The sequence below is a fragment of the Kogia breviceps genome, chromosome 19, assembly GCF_026419965.1.
Source record: "Kogia breviceps isolate mKogBre1 chromosome 19, mKogBre1 haplotype 1, whole genome shotgun sequence".
Classification (NCBI taxonomy): domain Eukaryota; kingdom Metazoa; phylum Chordata; class Mammalia; order Artiodactyla; family Physeteridae; genus Kogia; species Kogia breviceps.
This window is the reverse complement of record NC_081328.1, coordinates 20,331,043-20,352,227: the sequence shown is the minus strand read 5'-3', so window position 1 is coordinate 20,352,227 and position 21,185 is coordinate 20,331,043. Positions and strand designations below refer to the sequence as shown.

Here is a 21,185-nt window from a genome sequence, read left to right as displayed (position 1 = left end):
GAAGCAGCTTGCACAATGCACCGTATGGAAGTAAGTAACCTTGGTTACTGTTTCCAAGGACACTGGGCTCTTGGCTAGCAAGCGCTGAGGTGAAGCTGAATGCAGTGACTCATTTTAATAAACCTGCATAAAGAAAATCAACGCAACGGTATTCCACACTCCCCAAATCTTTATTGTTGGATCTAATAAAACATCTCCAGTACTAAACAGATACTGAAAGTAGTGACTACTCTTTTTATAGCAAAGGCTTTTTATTGATGTCTGCTGTATTCTCCCCTGGCACCTCCCATGGAGTGACTAAACCTATCATACTTGGTAAGGTCAGCAGTAATTATACTTAGGAGTTTTATCTGAGGCATTCTGGAATACATCTAGAAATGGAAGCCAATCTGGTTAACAGGTGAGCATACTTTTAAAAATGTCATCAATATGGACCACTGTGACAGAATAATAGTCCACATGGCATTTCCAAAAAATGTCTCTGCAATGTAAATTCTGTCAAACTGGGAGACATTTCTTGTCGCAAAGGTAGATTTTGTTATCATGGTCTATCATGGAATGTATAAGACCAATTAGAAGGCTGCTTGAAATTTGGTGTCCTGTTGAAACCCTAGGTGCTGCACAGGCTAAAGTGGAACCCAGAGGCCTCAGGCAAAACCTGCTAGAAACCAGGCGACTTGTGTTGTCACTAACACCCCCTGGCTCTGTGGAGGGCAAAGGTAACAATACAGAGACAGCTGTCCCAGGCATTAGTAGCTGGAGATGGTATCATCTGGAGCAAATGAGAAAAACAGATTTACCTCGTCAACAGTTCTCTGTGCACTCGGGCGCGCAGCCAGGTAAAGCAGAAGCAGCCTCATCAATAGCTCGGGAATGAAAATGTTGTCTATCTTTCTTGGAGCGGATGGAAGTAAAAGGTAGTAAGGTGGAACAAAACCATTTCCTCAAGTTTTGTCCTCAGGAGGGAAAATGATCTAATTAATTATGTAAAGCAGCAATTACACAGACAAAACCAACTTTTCCAGTTTACAAATAAAAACTAAGTTTAGGTCAGAGAGCTTAAGCCATACAAAGTGAAACACAAGATTCAAAATCTCTTCATAAAGCACGTAACTAACAATTGAGAGAAATGTGTGTCCTAGTTCGGCCGGTTCTTCCCAGGAATAACACAGTCTTTAACCGCTTGGCTTTTTTCCCCCTGATTTTTTGCATTCATTTTAAGTGGCAAAGAAAATTCCCTATATCAGAGAGCATGAGCCTTTTCCTTCTAAAATTCAGTGCTGTTTTTGAATAATTTCCTGCCTTTGCTTCTAAGTCACGTGCCTCTACCACAAATACACACCTTACTTTTCTCCTCGCTAGGCCAGGAGCTCCACCTTCTAAACCCTGAATTATCTTCCCGGTCTCTCACAGAGATACTGCAGTATCGGTCCCTGTGCAGTCATTTCTGGAAATTTGGCTAGAGGCCTCTGCAAAGAGATTTCATTCAGCTGGCTTTCCAAATCTCATCTGAAAAAAATATCACGTTCACAGTCTGGGTGTGAGGTAAAACAAGGCTTTCAGTGAAGGCGCCTAAGGGCAACGACATTCACTCCGATACACCGAGATTCAGGCCTCTGTCAAAATGAACATTCTTCTCACTGCAAAGTTCCCAGTCATGTTTTGAGAAAGTTTTCTTAAAAGTTGACAGTCTTAGAAATGAATGAATAGAGAATTGGTTTGGTTGCAACAGTAAAGCTGGCAAATCTACCCTCACCCACCTGCCACTGTCCAATGGAGAGAAACAATTTTTTCGATAAAAAGAATATCAGTTTAATCACAATTTCCCCTTTTATTCATTTCAGATATTAACAAACTAAATGCGGATAAATGCATTCTACTTCACAGAACAGTAAGTGTTCTAGATACAAACACTGGCTCAAAGCATCCTTCCAACTCCAGTCCTATAGCAATAATTTATTTTTCTTCAAATGTCAATTCTTCACAGTTTCAATACTGCAGCAGCAAATATTCCTTAGATAAAGAAAATTGTGGTCCATGTTTTAAAACATCTTAAGAGAACTAGAGATAAGTTAGCAAACTTCCAGTGCAGTTTGGGTAGAGCAGTTTTACCTCGAATCCCAAAGACTGGCCGTGGGAACCTGGGGCAAAGGTCGTCGGTGGGAAAGGCTGGGAACTTCTGCAGCACTTCCTCCCCCGCCACCTCTTGAGGATTTCTTCACGTAGATTGATGGCGGTGGGGGGAGCTCTGCAGCATTCGCATTCTGTTTATTGGTCCCTGTCACCCCAAGGCGTGTGATGGAAAACAAACAAACCCAGCCAGTACTTCCCAGAGGAGCTTTCAGGATATTTCAGAGCAAGTCAGGCAGGATGAGGCCGGGAGGTTTTGGTTCGACACAGTTGATCCAGAAGTTGGCACAGCTGGCATGGTACTGGTGTCCTCCATACGCCAGCTTGAAGCTGTCCGTTTCTGAGTTGAACGCCTGCCGAGAAGAAACAGACATGGGGGGGCCAGTCAGGCTCCCTCCACACCTGGGCACTGCCCAGCGGCCGGCACGGACCCGTCTCCAGCTCACAGAGGCTGAGGCCAAACTGGCGCACACACAAAAGCTGAGCAGGTGGCTACAGGAATTCAAGCGAGAAAGTTGTTCGCAGCTAATTAAAGGTATAAAAATATCTTTACTGTTAAACCCAGTTTCAGCAAAAGGAGGCCAAACCGTTCCTAGAAAAGGCAGGCAGAGGCTGTGGGGGGTCGGCAGGGGTCCTGACACGGGCTGGGGATCATTCTGATCTCTCTGTGAAGAAAGCAGCCCTTCCCTGAGGCTGGCATTTGACTACAGCAAGCCATCCCTTAAGTTTCTGAGGCTGATTACAGTCCTAACATGAAAGCAAATGAAAGATTCAAGACTCTTAGGGTCTAATGCCATTCGGAGCTGATAACCAAACTGACATCATTAAAAAGTCCAAATAGGTATAGGATTTGTGAAAACTAAAGATGTTAAACACAGCAGAATGATTTCCAGATGACTCAGCCAGGCCTAACCTCAATCACTTCCTGGGGTGTTTTGTAAAGCTCAACAAGTAAATAAATAAAGCTCTAAAACCCAAACAATTTCTTTTTGTCTGCTAACGGCCGAGTCCTGAAGCTCTCTGATCTCATTCTGTGTGTCACTACCACTTCGTCTTCCAGAAGCTGCTCTTTCTGTTACCCTGTTCACCCCAGAGAAAAATAACCGCAACACCAGAAGCCAACTGTGAGCCACAAGCATGCGCACCGGACGGAAGTGGACCCGCACGGACAGGTTAGTTGACCGAATCAAACACTATGGGAACGAAAAGAACTCAGCAAAGGATCCACGATTGGAACAGCTCAGGATGGCAGTGGAATCATCGAATTTGCCTTCCACACTCAAAATTAAGATGGAGACGCTAAGATAACGCGTAACTGGTTCATACTTTTTTAGGATGTTCTTCTGCAGGCTTCTCTTCTTTCTGAAATAACGTTGAAACCATAAGGTCAACAAAATTCCCAGAACAGGGCCTCTGGCCTCCAAACGAGTCCCTACAGGTTTCACCTTCCCTCCTTGCCACCCCACTGTGCACAGGGTGGGCAGGCACGTGCCAACAAGCCCGCTCCTTAGAAAGGCAGGAGCTGCCTCCACCCCTCGACAGCTCCCCCCGCTGCCCCTTTGAAAGAATGTGTCTGCTTCTTTCTGTGCTCAGATTTCAGGGCTTGATAAACTCCCCGCCTCTGGTCACAGACCGTGCCAGAAGGGCCAGATGGGGTTGCCTCCTGGGTCGGTCAGGGAAGCAGACCGTGCAGGGGAGGGGGGAAGGCGGGTGACTTACCCGGCTCCTGGAGTCCACGTTTAAAAGGCACACCCCACAAGCAAGCTCCTGAGCGTTTTTAATCCCGGGCCGTAGCATACAAGAGGAAAAATCCAGTGAATTTTCATCAGGCTGTGAGGACAAGACAAACGGGTAAGAAGCCAGCAATTCCACACGCTGCTGGTTTCACTCCCTGATCAAACATCCCAACAGGTCCAGCAGCAAATTCAGTCCACTCTCTACCACCACCAGTACAATTATTCCATTTCCCAGACGTTTACCGAGTGCCTGCCCTGCTGTGTTCTAGTTGCTAGGGATGTTAGGATGAGCACAAAATGATCCCTGTCCTCTGAGAGCTCAGGTTAGGGTCAGGGCGAGGTGGGTGTCAGGCCACACTGTGCCACGAGACCCACACTAGGGGTAAGGACCAAGCGCCGCAGCACAGGAGGGAAGGGGTGGGGCACTTACCCGACTCAAGGGGAAAGGAGCGTGGTGGCAGAGAATGCTTCTGAGAACTTCGAAACACGGTGGCTGAGTCCTGATGGGTGTTTGCTAGGTGAAAGGGGTGGGTAGGATGAGGTAGGGGAGGGAAGGGTATCTACTCTATGTAGAATAAGCAGCCTGGGCAAAGGCCTCTAAGCAAAAGATCAGGTATGAGAAGCAATCTAGGGAGTGGGAGCCAAGCTTACGGAAGGAGGGAGGAGATGAAACTGGAGCACGAAGGCCTTGAAAGGAATATGAGGGCTTGAGACTCTATCCTGGGAAGCCCTAAGGGTTGTAACTAGATGGTGACAGGATCAGGTTTGCACTGTGGACAGACCCCTTTGGTTGCAATGCAGGCACTGAACTGGGGGTCTGGGCCTCTGTTACAAGGCTGCAGTAGCGAGCGGGGAGACGGGTCCTGAAGGTCAGAACTGAGGGAGCAACAGTGCGGAATGGAGAGAAATGGACACATGAAGAGCTATTAAGGCCGCAGAATCAACAGGCCTGGGGGATCTGTTAGATGTGCGAGGAGGGGAGGGGACTGGGCAACTGAGAGGATTCACCCTAACGGGGCGCGTGAGAGGAGAACCAGTTTGGGGATGGAGACTGGGGAGAAGAGTTCAATTTGGTACAAGCCGAGGCGAAGCTGCCTGTGGGACTCAGCTGAGTTCTGATGCTATATGAGCAGGCAGATGGATATACAGGCCTAGCACTCAAGAACGAGAGATCTGGATGTTATCGGCTAGGGAGAATAAATATATTAACAGCTAACAAGTCAAGTCTTTACCTGTGCTAATCAGTACACCAGGCTCATTACTTACATTATTTAATTTATTCCTTACCAAAAAATCTATGAAATAGGGAGCGTGTCGCCCAATGATGAAAAGCCCAATGACTGAAAGCTGTTAAGTTCTTAAAAGTTAAAATGCACATCTATTATATGAGCTTGCAATTCCTAGATATTTTTATCCAAGAGAAATGAAAACATGTTAACAAAAGTCTTGTACAAGAAGTGTTCATAGCAGCTCTATTCATATTAGCCAAAACTGGAAATAGCATGCATCTTTAAACAAGAAAATGGATTGAAAAAACCATAGTATATTAATACAGTGGAATATTACTCAGTGATAAAAGGGATCAAACGTATACACACAACACAGATGAACTTGTACAACACGCTGTGTAAAAGCAGCTGACACAAGAATATATACACGACATAATTTCATTTATATTAAGTTCTAGAACAGACAAATCTATGGTGATGGAAATCTACAGAAAATGGATCACTGGTTGTTTTTGGAATGAGATCAGGGGATTAACTGGGAAGGGGCAAAAGGGAACTTTAGGGGATGATGAAAACACTCCATATACCAATGGGGTGTGTGCTACATGGTTGTGTGCATTTGTCAAAACTGGTCCAACTATACATTTAAGATCTGTGCATTTCATTGTATATATGTTATTCCTTGACTATGAAAAACACTTGAATAAAATAAGACAAAAACAACCAAAAAAAAGCAGAAAAACAAAGCAAAAAACCAGAATGGTAGAAAATATCTGCAAATGATGCAACCAACAAGGGCTTAATTTCCAAAATACACAAACAGCTCATATAACTCAATAGCAAAAAAACAACCCAATCGAAAAATGGGCAGAGGACCGAAATAGACATTTCTTCAAAGAAGAAATACAGATGGCCAATAGGCACATGAAAAGATGCTCAACATCGCTAATTATTAGAGAAATGCAAATCAAAACTACAGTGAGGTACCACTTCACACCGGTCAGAATGGCCATCATTAAAAAGTCTACAAGTAACCAATGCTGGAGAGGGTGTGGAGAAAAGGGAACCCTCCTACACTGCTGGTGGGAATGTAAGTTGGTGCAGTCACTATGGAAAACAGTATGGAGGTTCCTCAGAAAACTAAAAATAGAAGTCCCATAGGATCCAGCAATCCCACTCCTGGCCATATATCCAGACAAAACTATAATTCAAAAAGATATACACACACCCCTATGTTCACAGCAGCACTATTTACAATAGCCAAGACATGGAAACAACCTAAATGTCCATCAACAGATGAATGGGTAAAGATGTGGCACATATATACAATGGAGTAGTACTCAGCTATAAAAAAGAACGAAATAATGCCCTTTGCAGCAACATGGATGGACCTAGAGATTATCATACCAAGTGAATTAAGCCAGAAAGAGAAAGAAAAATACCATATGATATCACTTATATGTGGAAACTAAAATATGACACAAATAAACCTATCTATGAAACAAAAACAGAATCACAGACATAGAGAACAGACTTGTGGCTGCACAGGGGGCAGGGGTTGGGGGAGGGATGGACTGGGAGTTTGGGGTTAGCAGATGCAACCTATTACATATAGGATGGATAAACAACAAGGTCCTACTGTATAGCACAGGGAACCTATATTCAATATCCTGTGATAAACCATAATGGAAAAGAATGTAAAAAAAAGAATATATATTATGTATAACTGAATCACTTTGCTATACAACAGAAATTAACACAACATTGTAAATCAATTATACTTCAATTAAAACAATTAAGAAAAAAAGATTTTGGATTCTTAATGTGTAAAAGTTAGGTATACATGAACTAATTTATTTTTCTTATATATGCCCTACAGCAGAGTTTCTCAAACTTGGCACCATTGACATTTTAAGCTGGATAATTGTAAGACGAGCTTAAAAGACCTGTAAGACCTGACCTCTGCATGTAGGATCCCTGGCTAATTTGGGGCAAAACTGCTCCCCTCCCCGACTATTAAGAACTGACTTTCCAAAGAGGAAGACGTATGTGTGCTCACATATAAACACATAACCCACACACCTATGTAAGTCGATTATAAATTTTACTGATATAAAGAATGTGTAGCACACAATTTACAAATAATAAAAGATACCATCTTCTTTATTGTAAATTCCACATAGTATCTTGTTCTCACAAAATGCTTTCTTGGATTTTTGCCCAACTCTTAGATCAACAACCTTTGCTTGCTTTCCTGAAAGAGTGTTAATTCTGGTGTGAAGGCTGATGTTCCCATGTGAAGGGCGCTCGGGCTAGACTGAAATGACTCAGACGTACTCTAGAACTTCAACTTCACTTGTCTGTCAAATACATGAGTGACTTTGCTGAATCAGATAATAGTTCTTGAATACTGGAGAATCTTTCCTCAACTTTTGGTTCTACTCACAACATAATGGCTACAGACACAGCATACTTTGAAGTTTAATCTACATTATTAACATTTTGTCTATCACCTTGAGTCTAGACAATCAACAAAACAAGTCAAGCCCTGATTTGAAGCATTTGCTGATTTCCATGGTATAAATGCTCCCCCTATGGTCGATTTCAAGCTACCGATGTGATGTCACTGAACATGGGGTTGGGAAGAGATGCACGCAGCACCATCATACAGTATTTCCACATATGGATACAATGCACTAGGGTGACCAGTTTCCTGGTCTGTGCCAGAGTGTTGCCATTTTAGCTCTGAGGACACCCCTCGGTTCTGAGCAAACCGGAACAGCTGGTTGTCCTATGACAGACATCAATAACCTCAAACACTAGGACAAAGCAGGTGGGAAAGGAAGTGAAGATGGAAGGGAGTCGACAGGAACAAAGTAAAAGGGTCCATTGTCCTGTCTTGAGAACCAAAAACAAGAGCAGAGCAAGTCAAGTGTGAGAAAGTTCTAGAGTTACCAAGTTGGGCTCGGAAAGTTGTCTGAGTTTAAGTTTGCCCAGGCTCTGCAGTGTGATGTGATAACACAGTCCAGTGTGATCATGCAAGTGGGTGGCTTAAGTGAAACAGAGACAAGGGGCTTGTAGTCCAGAGAGTCAAGGATCTGGGAGCCTGGCATGTTGGCTGGCTTTTCCTCATGAATACTGGGGTGACCAGGATGATGGCAAATTTGACAATAAATTAATAGTGACATGTTCTATAGTTACTTTAGGCTGAACCACTGAGGAGTTACTATACTGTCTTTGTATTTGCAAAACGGTATTATTCTTCCCCAGAAAAAAAAACCCGTCTCCCTAGAAAAATGTGTAGATTATATATGATATTTCTTTCCCCAACCATTTCTTTTTAATATGAAATAAGTATCTTTTAAAAAAATATTTATTTATTTGGCTGCATTGGGTCTTAGTTGCAGCACTCAGGATCGTTTTTGTGGCATGCGAACTCTTAGTTGCAGCATGCATATGGGATCTAGTTCCCTCACCAGAGATCAAACCCGGGCCCCCTACATTGGGAGCATGGAGTCTCAGCCACTGGACCACCAGGGAAGTCCCTCCCCATCCACTTCTAATTTGAAATAGTAAGCCATGTGCTAGGTTCCATAAACCTCTCTTAAACTAACCTGAGCTGAATCCATTTGGATCTCCCTTAAGGAAGGAAGAATACACAGTTCTCAAAGAAGAAAAAGGGAGGTGGAAGTTTCAACTGTGTGAACCTACATGGCCTTAGCCAAGCCAGAGGATAATTTTTTGTTTGTATTTTAGTGTAATCACGGCCAATTTGGTCAAACCTAGAAGCAGGTGGAGTTATCATCTGTCTGCTGTCCAATTCTGTCCTTTGTAAAATAGTAACAATTTCACTTGCCCTACCTCCCTCCCTCCTTCAATTGGTGTTAGGACCCTCACAGATACATAAAAAGGGCTCTGGAAAGGATAAAATACTCTAAATGATCATCACAATTATTCACGTTGACAAAATCTAACAAACTTTTTGAAGAGGTTTAAAAACATAGTAGTATGTCTATAATCTACATTATAGACATTTATCATGTTACTGAATGAGGACTATTTGAGAAATAATGAGAACCCGGGGAAACTGTGAATCTTGAAATCAAATCCAAGTTAATAAAAGCCCTTTTAATACCTGTTTACCAAAGGAATAAAAGAAGCCAATGAAAAGGTCATATCGTAATCTCCAGTGAAAGTCATAAGGCTCTGCATAAATTACCCTGTAGTCAAATTAATCTTTCAAATGATAAAATTAACCTTTATAAATACACATCTATTAGCAGGGAGATTATTGTAGTACACAGTGTGACACCAATCAAATGGCCCTACTTCTATAAGGAGGTATATGCCCTCTACAGGCACCTTAAATTGCGTATCACCTACTTTAAGTGGCAAGTATGTCATGCATTTAGTAAAAATTAAAAACCCAGCTATATTAGACATGACCTGCATACACTGACAAGTCCCAGAGTCAGACTGGGATATATAATCCTGAATCTTTAGCCAGTAATAAACTACTAAAATGATATCCAAGAAAATCATTATTAAGGAAGAAGAGTTTGGTAGTATTTTAGTGTTCTTTACCAGTAGACTTATTCTCCTCCTTCCGGACAAATGTAGGATGGGCCTTCCCTGTCCCTCTAAATTAGGCACAGTTGTGTAACTTGCCATGGTGTTAACAGACTGTGAGTATAAGTAATATGGTCACTTCTGGAAGGAAGCCAGACCAATGTGCTATTTGTCACGTTCCCTTGATACTCCCATGGTGACCAACTATGTTCCACTCCGTGTTGGCTCTATCAACCCAGATCCCTGAGTAAGGAGGACAGGGCATAGAGTCCCTCCAACTTGAGATGGACCTGGAACAGGAGCTAGGAGTACAGCTCTGTTGTCTCACATTGCTAAGAACTGGGGCTGGGAAGTGTTGTTTGTTACCCCTGCAGAACTTAATTTGACTTGATACAAAGAGTGATCTAGACACAGGTTCCACAAGCACTTCCTCACCTTGGATTTTGGTTACAATGTGACCATTCTTGGTTACAATGTTTTTTATTTCTGGTAATTTTTCCTAGTGCTACCTTAACAAATCAGCATAAATTTAATGACTTAAAACAACATACATTTATTCTCTTCCACTTCTGGAGGTCAGAGGTCTGAAGTGGGCTGGCAACACTGTATTCCTCCTTATCCAAGCTCTAGGGGAGAATCTGCCTCTTTGCCTTTTCTAGTTTCTAGAGACTGCCTGCAGACTCTGTGGATCACGGTTCCTTCTTCAAGAACAATAGTGTAGCATCTGCCAATCTCTCTCTCTGCTTCGACTGTCACATTGCTTTTTCCCATTCTTATTCTCCTGCCGTCCTCTTACAAGGATCCTTGTCATGCCTCTGGGCCCACCCAGATAATCCAGGATAAGTTTCCCATCCAAAGACCCTTAACTTAATCACATCTGCAAGTCCCTTTTGACACATAAGGTAAAACATTCACAGGTTCTAGGACATGGACATTTTAGGGGGGCGGGGAGGTGTTATTCTGTCTACGAAATCTACCTTCTGCCAACTGAAGACAGCCGTGCAGAGACATGATGAAGATTCTGTCTCTAAAACACTGTGCAGACTGGCAAGATGACAAAAATGCTTTCATTACTAAAAAAAAAAAACAAAAAACTGTTCTGGGGCTTCCCGGGTGGCGCAGTGGTTAAGAGTCCACCTGCCAATGCAGGGGACACAGGTTCGAGCCGTGGTCCGGGAAGACCCCAAGTGCCGCGGAGCAACTAAGCCCATGCGCCTCAACTACTGAGCCTCCGCTCTAGAGCCCACGAGCCGCAACTACTGAGCCCTCATGCTGCAACTACTGAAGCCCAGGCGCCTAGAGCCCATGCTCCACAACAAGAGAAGCCACTGCAATGAGAAGCCCACGCACCACAACAAAGAGGAGCCCCCGCTCGCCGCAACGAGAGAAAACCCACGTGCAGCAACGAAGACCCAATGCAGCCAAAAATAAATAAATAAAAACAAAAAAACTGTTCTCCTGACATGCCACAGCAATGGGAAGTAAGTACTCTGAAATTCACTGCTTATTTTACATCAAAAGGAAGTACAGAAGAATTTTATTATACTGAGGGTAATAGTGGAATCACAGAGCCAGGGTGATTTTCAGTTGACCACAGGTCAGGAGAATAACAGTCCTGTCTCTTCTCGTAGATTTTATATGGCAAAAAATGGATTAGTATTGTTTTCCAGGACTGAGTCTTGGTTACAAAGCTACTGAACTGCAATTCAGTTCACAAGCATGAAATAAAACTTTAATAAGATAATAATTCACTCATCTCACTAAAATAGGGGCTTTTTATCTCTTGAGAAAAAAGTTCCTTCAACCTGTGCCCGGAGGAGATAGGCTTTTGCCACAAGAGGGAGTTTTAGTCCATGGATAAAGGGAGCATGAAAGGGAAAGGGAAATGTAAAACTTTGCTATTATCACTTCCAGCTTAAACAAATATTAAGGAGCCACAATTTGGAGGTTAAGACTGTGTACTCTGGGCTTCCCTGGTGGCACAGTGGTTGAGAATCCGCCTGTCAATGCAGGGGACACGGGTTCAAGCCCTGGTCCGGGAAGATGCCACATGCCACGGAGCAACTAAGCCTGTGCGTCACAACTACTGAGCCTGTGCTCTAGAGCCCGTGAGCCACAACTACTGAGCCCACGTGCTGCAACTACTGAAGCCTGCATGCCTAGAGCCCGTGCTCCGCAACAAGAGAAGCCACCACAACGAGAAGCCTGCACACTGCAACGAAGAGTAGCCCCCGCTCGCCGCAATTAGAGAAAGCCCGTGCACAGCAACGAAGACCCAACACAGCCAAAAAAAAAAAAAAAATAAAAAATAAAAAGACTGTGTACTCTGCTTTCTTTAGCCCAAGCTGCATCCTGGAACTTTTTTTTTTTTTTTTTTTTTGCGGTACGCGGGCCTCTCACTGTTGTGGCCTCTCCCGTTGCGGAACACAGGCTCCGGATGCGCAGGCTCAGCGGCCATGGCTCACGGGCCCAGCCGCTCCGCGGCATGTGGGATCCTCCCGGACCAGGGCACGAACCCGTGTCCCCTGCATCGGCAGGCGGACTCTCAACCACTGCGCCACCAAGGAAGCCCGCCTAGAACTTTTTCACTGGAGAAAAGTAATGCAGCCTCCTTTTGATGGGAAGAGTTTCATGGAGTCTTTGTGGGAAGAAACAAGTCATTTTTTAATACCTAGGAAGCTGGGACCAACAAAGAAAGAATGGATTTTTAGACAATGATTTGCAAGTTTCAGGCAAGTTTCACCTTTTCTGAGCCCCAATTTCTGCCCTTGTAAAAATGGGGATTACACTACTGACCTTGTGGAATTGTTACCAGGATTAAATGAGAAGGAATGGAAAGCATACAGCACAATGCCAAGCAGGTTTTAGGTGCAAAAGAAACAGTAAGTATTACATCAGTGTTATTGGAATCAAAGACCCTGACTGTGGCAATTAAGTTCAATAAATAACTTTAAATTCTACTTAAAATGAAGTAATAATGTAAAAAGTTAAAAGCTGCCTATACAACCTCAATTATGCCTCTCTCTCTAGTGATGATTTCTCTGCTTTGAGCCTCTAATACAGAGTCCTTGGCATTTGTATAGTTTTGTTGCAACTGAGTTAAATTACACAGACGTTGCTTTATGTGTCATTTACATTTATGCATCTGTTTTTAAAGTATCTTGTCTTCTTCATGACAAGTTTAACCTTATACTTCCTCTGTAGAATGTATGCTATTCATGCAGTGGGCAGTTCAAGTAAGTTTTATAGACCCAATGACCTACCATTTATCAAGAGGAAATGCCATGGTATAATCAGGAAACATACCTGAGTAAAGAATGATTGTTTTTCTGTCACAGCTAACCTGGTGAAAAAAGCAACTATAACTGGAATAGCATGGGTAATTGGAGAAACAAATCTTCCATGGCACTCATGTACAATGTGCAATGCATTCCTGTGTTGTCTAGTGGCAGATACCTACCCTTCCCTGGTGCCTAAAAAATGTCAGGTAAAAATCACTCTAGCATCTAGACATGGATGCTAGAAATGGATGTCTCTAAGGGGAGTTTGAAGGAGAGGGCAAGAATGCCTGTCCACTCTTCCCACTTACCTCCTATTTTGCCATGTAGAGGGATTTAGAACCACCGTAAGTGAGAGGGCAACACTCCTAAGTTAGATGTGTGACCAAACCCAACAGTCTTCCTTTGAAATCACAAAACCAAATTCTATGGCATCTTTAAAAAGGTCTGAAACAAAACTAATCCTTAGTGTAAAAAACCAGAACATGACTTATCTCCGAGTGGGGTGATGACAACAGAGGAGCATAAGGAAAGCCTCTGGGATGATGGGCTATTCTGTATCTTGATAGGGGTATGGGTTATATGAGGTATGCATATGTAAAAACCATTGAGCGGTGTATAACTAAGATTTTGGCATTTTACTGTACATATATTTTACAGAAAAAGAAAAAAGAAAAGAAAGGTCTGGAGGGGCAATCAGAGTCAAGAAGGCAAGCCTTTCTCATGAGCAAGATGTACCAGGATGAAACTGACTTCCATCTCACCCACTGACAGCAGCTCCCGTAAAGCAGTAATCCAGGCCAAGATTCTCCCCAAATATCCTTTGCTCCAAACTGAAAAGGACTTATACATAATGAACCTGGTTAACACACTTGGTCTTTTGTGATACCTTTTCGTTAAAGAGTTCACGGCAAAGAAAGATGCTTTGCAATCACAGCCATCTTTTTCTTTTTGTTTTTTTTCTGGCCCTGCCGGGCAGCTTGTAACACCTTACTTCTCTGACCAGGGATTGAACCCGGGCCCTCGGCAGTGAAAATGCTGAGTCCTAACCACTGGACCGCCAGGGAATTCCCACAGCCATCTTTTTCTAATAGCACCAGAAGAGATGGGTTTGTCTAGAAGTCTAGTTTTCAAAACGTTAATTACAAGAAGAAACTGCCTTTCACCAGAACAAAGAAACTTAAAATCTAAGTGGCAAGGGGGACTCTTTTAAGCTACTCTGTAGTCCTGGGATCTAAACAGGGGAAAAAGTGTACAGAAAAGAACTTGACTGTTTATACCAAGTCGCTGCCAAGATAGACTCCTGGTGTTTCATCTCATTAACCTTGATGCTAAATAACAACCCACTCTTCCCCAAAAGGCTTTTGCCTTCCTGCTGTTACCCATCCAACTTGCCCATATTCAAGGAGGCAGCAGAATACAGTGGTTGAAAAAGCAGACTTAGGACTTTCAGACTGAGTCCAGGTCTCACCAATATCTCTGTGCCTGAGTTTCTTCATGTGTAAGAAAGGGGAGAATGACAGTATCTACCCTCAAGACTGTTGCATTCATTTTATCTATGTAAAGAGTTATGACTAGGGTCCAGCACGAAAGTTGGCTAACGATGATGGCGGTACTCCGGCTTAACGCGGTCATGTCAGCCCAGGGTCGGGAGCAGAAGGTGGGTGAGTTAGGAGAGACCCAGACCCACACTGATCTCTAGATTCCTAAAGGTGAGAGAATCTCTAGATTTTCTCCTAAAGGTGAGACCTCTGTGAGGCCGAGAGGCTCTGATGAACTGCTATGCTAACGATGCAAAGGGGACACACCTGGTAACGTGTCCCTCTCCATCCCACAGCTTCACAGGCACGCCACGTACATTAGCAGCCAACCAACTCCATGCATAGCTGGAGTTTAGAAGTATTTTTTAAAAACACCAGGGTTTTATCACCCAAACACAACGCTATCACTATTCTGGCATATTTCCTTCTAGCCCTGTGGTAACAGTTCTGTGTTATTTCAAACTTTGTGCTTCTTTAAAAAATGGCGGCCTAACATCCTAGTAGGAAGAGTCACACAACTAATTCTCCAGATTTGGACTTTTAGGTTATTTTCAATGTTTCACTTTTACAGAGAACAACTTGTGCATTTAACTTGCTTCTTTTTGTGAGTTTGTATGTCGAACTCTTGCCTTAGGCAGTTTTTCGAGAAGTGCTCTGAATGTTTTCAAGTTCCTTCATTCATTCAGCACTGCCCGGGTATTTACACGGTGCCTGGCCAGGCAGAAAATGAACAAAATGTGCTCTTCAGACACCTTTCCCATAGGGTGGTGCCAAGTTCCTAATCAATGAATTCCTAATAAATTCCCTAAGAAGTAGTCCAATTTTACCACATCAACACAATCAGGGTTCAAATAAATAACCAAACCCCACACTGGGTTTATTAGGAGGTAAAAACTGAGATCTTGTTTTAATTTGAATTAATGTTTACCGCTTAGCTGTGCCTCCTCTATGAATCACTTCATGTTTCTGTTCCGATTTTACTGGAAGCTGGTATAGTTCTCACTAATTTATATGTTTTCTTTACAGAGCAAAGACTTGCGGTCACTGTCAGTGTGCGCTGCCACACGTTTTTTCTCGTTTACCATTTCATCTATTTTTTTCCCGCTTGGAAGGACTTCCACTAATTTGTATTTGGAGCTATGCCATTCGATCTCTATGGAGAGATTTCCTAAGAAACTACTCAATGAAACCTGCTGCTTTCTTTACTGAAAGGATATTTTTGAAGATAATGTAGATTATGTTAGTTTCCTCTTTATGAGAACCCACAAAAGAAGTTTCTTTCTGAGTACCAGGAATAATTATGCTTCCTGAGTAGAGGGTTTATTTTTATGTTATGAACACAGTGAATCATGGAACTGATCACGTCTTCTTTACATCAGTGCCTAGAAAGGGTCAACTGTACAGCTCACCACTAGCAAATGCCAGCACTTTAAAAGCACACATTTTTGGGGAATTCCCTGGTGGTCCAGTGGTTAGGACCCTGGGCTTTCACTGCCAAGGGTGGGTTCAATCCCTAATCGGGAGCTAAGATCCTACATGCCTCAAGGCCCCCCAACCCCCCAAAATAGCACATATTTCTGTACACTTTATACCTGGCTTTAACTTATTTCCCTAGTTTCATTTTCCCTTCGTTTTATTTCCCTTATCCATTTATTAAAAAAATTTAAACCAGTTATTAAAATAATGAGGTGCAAAAATGCTTATCTTGCTTGAAAAAAACTGGAAAGTTCAAAAAAGTATAAAACAAAAGGTACAAAGTCCCACCAAACACTGTGTCAGAACACAAAGGAAAAAAGGACATACACTTCTACAATATCACTTACATGTGGAATCTAAAAAATACAAATGAATGGATATAAAAAACAGACTCACAGACATAGAAAACTAACTTATGGCCACCAAAAGGAAGGGGGAAGGGGGAGGGACAAATTAGGAGTATGAGACTAATAGATACAAACTACTATACGTAAAATAGATAAGCAACAAGGATTTACTGTATAGCACAGGGAACTATATTCAATATCTTGTAATAACCTATAGTGGAATATAATCTGCAAAAAACAAAAAAACCCAGATCACTATGCTATTCACCTGAAACACAATATTGTAAATCAACTATACTTCAATTAAAAAAATAAATAAAGGACACAGTCCTACTTTTAAGGAGCTGAGAAGCTAGTGGGCAAGAAACAAGCAAACACAATTATCAAGAAGCGTGATAAGTTCCCCGACAGAACGTGCTATGGACACACACAGAAAGGGCATCTAATGAAGACTGAAGGCCTCTTGGAATGAATTCTGGGACAAATGATGCAAAGTCCAGTGGGGAAAGCAGTCTAACAGAGAAAGAGAGGCCAGGGCAGTCCAAGTGATGGAAAAGACCTTACTCACTGAGCTAAGGAGTTTAAACTTGACCCTGAAGACCATGGAGAGTCAGTGCAGGATTTTAAACGGGATATAAATGACACAATCAGATTAGCATTTTAGAAAGAGACATCTGAGAGTGGTGTGCAGAACAAATTGATAGTGGATAAAAAAATGAACCAGTACGGGGCTTTGCTGGCAGTCCAGTGGTTAAGACTCCATGCTACCAATGCAGAGGGCACAGGTTTGATCCCTGGTTGGGGAACTAAGATCCCATATGCCTTGCGGCCAAAAAAACTGAAAACATAAAACAGAAGCAATATTGTAACAAATTCAATAAAGACTTTAAAAACGGTCCGCATCAAAAAAAAGTCTTTAAAAAAAAAAAAAAGAATGCTACGAATTTTTGCCAAACTTGTTAAATTTAACCTCTTGAATTCAGTTTTCTACAAGTATTTCTTATCACCCAATGAACATAATTTTATCTCTTCTTTTCAAATACTTATAGTTCATTTCTTATTGTATTGGCCACACAGTATTTTTTAAAAAATAATTAGGTTATAAATTGAAAAATGGCCAAAGAGAAAAAAATAAGAGATTTGGGAAATGATTCAAATGCTTTAAGAACTTAACAGTACAAGCCAGAAGCAACATAACAATGGAGAGAGGATGTGCTTGACGTCGAAGACAGGTTGCTGGGAGAGCCGGGAGTCCTCCTGACCATCAGTGCAGTGCAATGAGAACTGGCTGCTTTTTCAGATGGGGCACATGGTCAAGTGTAAGGAAAAGGAGAAAGAAAATGGAACAGCATATTTATTCCAGCTGTGGAAGGAAGATAAATTGTGAAATAAAGGATATTATCACAGACAAACTGAGTAAGTATGAATATATAAAAATAAAATAGCTTTGTCCCATGAAATATTTTAAAAGGGGACGAGGACTTCCCCGGTGGCGCAGTGGTTAAGAATCCACCTGCCGATGCAGAGGACATGGGCTCGATCCCTGGTCCAGGAAGATTCCATATGCAGTGAAGCAACTAAGCCCATGTGCCACAACTACTGAGCCTGCGCTCTAGAGCCCTCCAGCCACAACTACTGAAGCCCAAGAGCCACAACTACTGAAGCCTGCGTGCATAGAGCCCATGCTCCACGACAAGAGAAGCCACCGCAATGAGAAGCTGGCACACCACAACAAAGAGTAGCCCCCGCTCGCCGCAACTAGAGAAAGCCCGTGTGCAGCAACGAAGACCAAAAATGGCCAAAAATAAATAAACAAATAAATAATAAAAAAATTTTTTAAAAAAGGGAAAGAAATAGAAGAGGAAAAAAATAACTGATGTAATCTTATGAGCACACACACACGTGTGTGAGTAAGTCTATTACAAGTATGAAATATGTATGGTCAATACAATATTTCATTGAATATATGGTCAAATGGTCAAAAGAGATAGATGATCGGTTTATATGCAAAGGAAATAAAAGTAGCAAATTATCGTTTGAGACACTGGCTAGCCCCTCAGGAAATGAAAGAAATTAAAAAACACTTTCATGAAATCGTTTACACACTTGTTAAAGTAAGAAATTGACAAAGCTAGAATACAATGTAAAGAAATGTATACTTATATATTGCTGATAGCACTGTCAAGTAGCCCCTAAGCTCCCTGTAAATCCATATAACACATGTAACAACAGCTATATGCAGGCATGCGCGTACATGTGCAGCCATGCACTCTGACCTCTTAAGTCCACTTGGAGAAACTATATCCCCCAAATGGGAAACAGTCATTTGTTTAATGGTATTCAGAGTAAAACTATTCATGACAGGAAAACAATGAAAACAATCCAAGACCCTAAAAAAGTAAACCGGCTAAATGAACCACAGGATAGCAACAAGATGTATCATACAGTCTTTTGTTTGTTTCACTTAGGTTTAAAAAAAATTTTTTTGAGGTATAGTTGTTGTAGAATATATTAGTTTCAGGTATGTAACAGTGATTCACAATTTCAAAAGGTTACACTCCATTTATAGTTATTATAAAATATTGGTTATATTACCCGTGTTGTACAATATATCCTTGTAGCTTACTTATTCTATACATAGTAATCTGTACCTTTTACTCCCCTACCCCTACTTCACCCCTCCCCACTCCCCTCTCCGCATTGGTAACCACTAGTTTAGTTTGTTCTCTGTATCTGTGAGTCTGCTGCTTCTTCCTTTTAAAAAAATATTTACTTATTTGGTTGTGCTGGGTCTTAGTTGCAGCAGGCAGGCTCCTTAGTTGCAGCATGCGTGTGGGATCTAGTTCCCTGACCAGGGATCAAACCCCAGGCCTCCTGCATTGGGAGTGTGGAATCTTAACCACTGCGCCACCAGGGAAGTCCCGAGTATGCTTTTTTAAAAAAATTATTTATTTATTTTATTTTTTTGGCTGCGTTGGGTCTTCGCTGCTGCGCGTGGGCTTTCTCTAGTTATGCCGACGGGCTTCTCATTGCGGTGGCTTCTCTTGCTGTGGAGCACGGGCTCTAGGCGCGCAGGCCTCAGTAGCTGTGGTGCACGGGCTCAGCAGCTGTGGCCTGCAGGCCCCAGAGCGCAGGCTCAGCAGTTGTAGCGCCCGGGCTTAGTTCCTCTGCAGCATGTGGGATCTTCCCAGACCAGGCCTCGAACCCGCGTCCCCTGCATTGGCAGGCGGATTCCTAACCGCTGTGCCACCAGGGAAGCCCCCGAGTCTGCTTCTTTTCTGTTATATTCACTAGTTTGTTGTATTATTTTTTGGATTCCACATATAAATGATATCATACAGCATCTGTCTTTCTCTGTCTGACTTATTTCACTGAGCGTAATGCCCTTGAAGTCCATCCATGTTGTTGCAAAGGGCAAAGTTTCATTCTGTTTTATTGCTGAGTAGTATTCCATCTTCTTTATCCATTCCTCTGTTGATGGACATTTAGGTTGCTTCCATGTCTTTGCTATTGTAAATAGTGCTGCTATGAACACTGGGGTGCATGTATCTTTCTGAATTAGTGTTTTCATCATACGGTTTTTATAAAGGACACATATGGGGACAGAAATAACTAAAAATGCAAAGGGAGAAACTCAAACAAGTGCTTTGCAAAACATGCATATACATATGTGACTTAAGAAGGATGTAGATAGAGAACATTTTCCTACACTCTCATTTTATTTAGGTACAACGGTCCTGGGAGCTATCCAGAAGCCAACCTGGTACTATTCAACTAATGGAACAAATGTTATCTCCTTCCTTTAACATAACTTGATACAGTAGGTACCTTCATCCTCCAATAAGTGCCATCACAGGAACATACACTCAGCTTTACAGCTTAGGTTTCTAGAAGGAAAGCAACTGCTAAATTGTCTAGTGGGCTTACCGTGAGTGTGGCGAGTGACATGAAGCCAATTAGGTTATTCCATACTTTATCGATGTCCTTCAGCAACTGCTGGAGTTTCTCACTGCACACTGCAGTGGCTTTTATCCCCAGCTCCACACGTTTGGTTACCCTGTACACCTCAACAACACCTGACGGGGTGAGAGAGGACAGAGTTAGGTGCTGGAAGCGTACAGAAAGAGTTGAGCAAGACACAACAGCCTTACTGCTGGCTGATATTCTAGGCGGAAACTGGGACTGTATCTGGACAGACGTGAACTTACTATTCCTTGGGACCAATCAACTCTTAATGCTGCAGTATAAACTCACTGGTAAGAGCAAAGACTCTAGAGCTACACTGCTTGGATTCAAGTCCCAACTCTGCCACTTAACTAGCTGTGTAGCCTCAGGCAGGTTGCATAACCTCTCTGTGCTTCAGTTTCCTCATCTGTAAAATTGGGATAATAGTAGTACCTCCTCAAAGGATGGCTGCATCAAGGGATTAAATGGGTTTATACTGTAAAAGTCTGAGAACAGTAGGCATTAACCAAGTATTAGCTATTTTTTTTCTGGCTTCTTTATGAGTCCATTTGTTTGAATTTGGGAAATACCATTAAACTCACTGAAAATAGGAATATTAACAGTTTAAAAGAATCGGAATGTCAATATCACTACGCAGGCACACCTCACTTTATTGCACTTCACTTTGCTGTGCTTTCTAGATATACGTTTTTTACAAATTGAACGTTTGTGGTAACTGTGCATCAAGCAAGTCTATAAGCACCATTTTCCTGACAGCATTTGCTCACTTGGCATCTCTGTCACATTTTGGTAATCTCACAATATGTCTAACGTTTCCATTATTATCATATTTGCTATGGTGATCTGTGATCAGTGATCTTTGGTGTTACTACTGTAGTTGTTTTAGGGCACCACAAACCACGTAGCGTATGTT

At 42.2% G+C, this 21,185-nt stretch overlaps 1 protein-coding gene across 21 annotated transcripts in view; it reads right to left on the bottom strand.

Annotated features, from left to right (window-relative positions):
* SYNRG (synergin gamma) overlaps nt 1–21,185 on the bottom strand; it is a 101,324-nt gene that overhangs the window by 7,491 nt on the left and 72,648 nt on the right. For 6 of the 21 annotated variants that reach the window (XR_010838074.1, XR_010838075.1, XR_010838082.1 and 3 more), the window contains 5 exons: nt 20,234–20,382; nt 4,297–4,380; nt 3,850–3,960; nt 3,457–3,492; nt 801–2,483 (listed from right to left, as the gene is read on the bottom strand). Coding sequence is in view for 4 of the 21 variants with exons in the window: in XM_059048600.2 (XP_058904583.1) it covers nt 2,352–2,483; nt 3,457–3,492; nt 3,850–3,960; nt 4,297–4,380; nt 20,234–20,382 (512 nt within the window). In the remaining 17 variants the exon portion in view is untranslated. Of the gene's footprint in view, nt 1–151; nt 2,484–3,275; nt 3,493–3,849; nt 3,961–4,296; nt 4,381–20,233; nt 20,383–21,185 lie in introns of those variants that run through there. The other 15 variants (XR_010838078.1, XR_010838083.1, XR_010838085.1 and 12 more) reach the window with 7 other exon arrangements.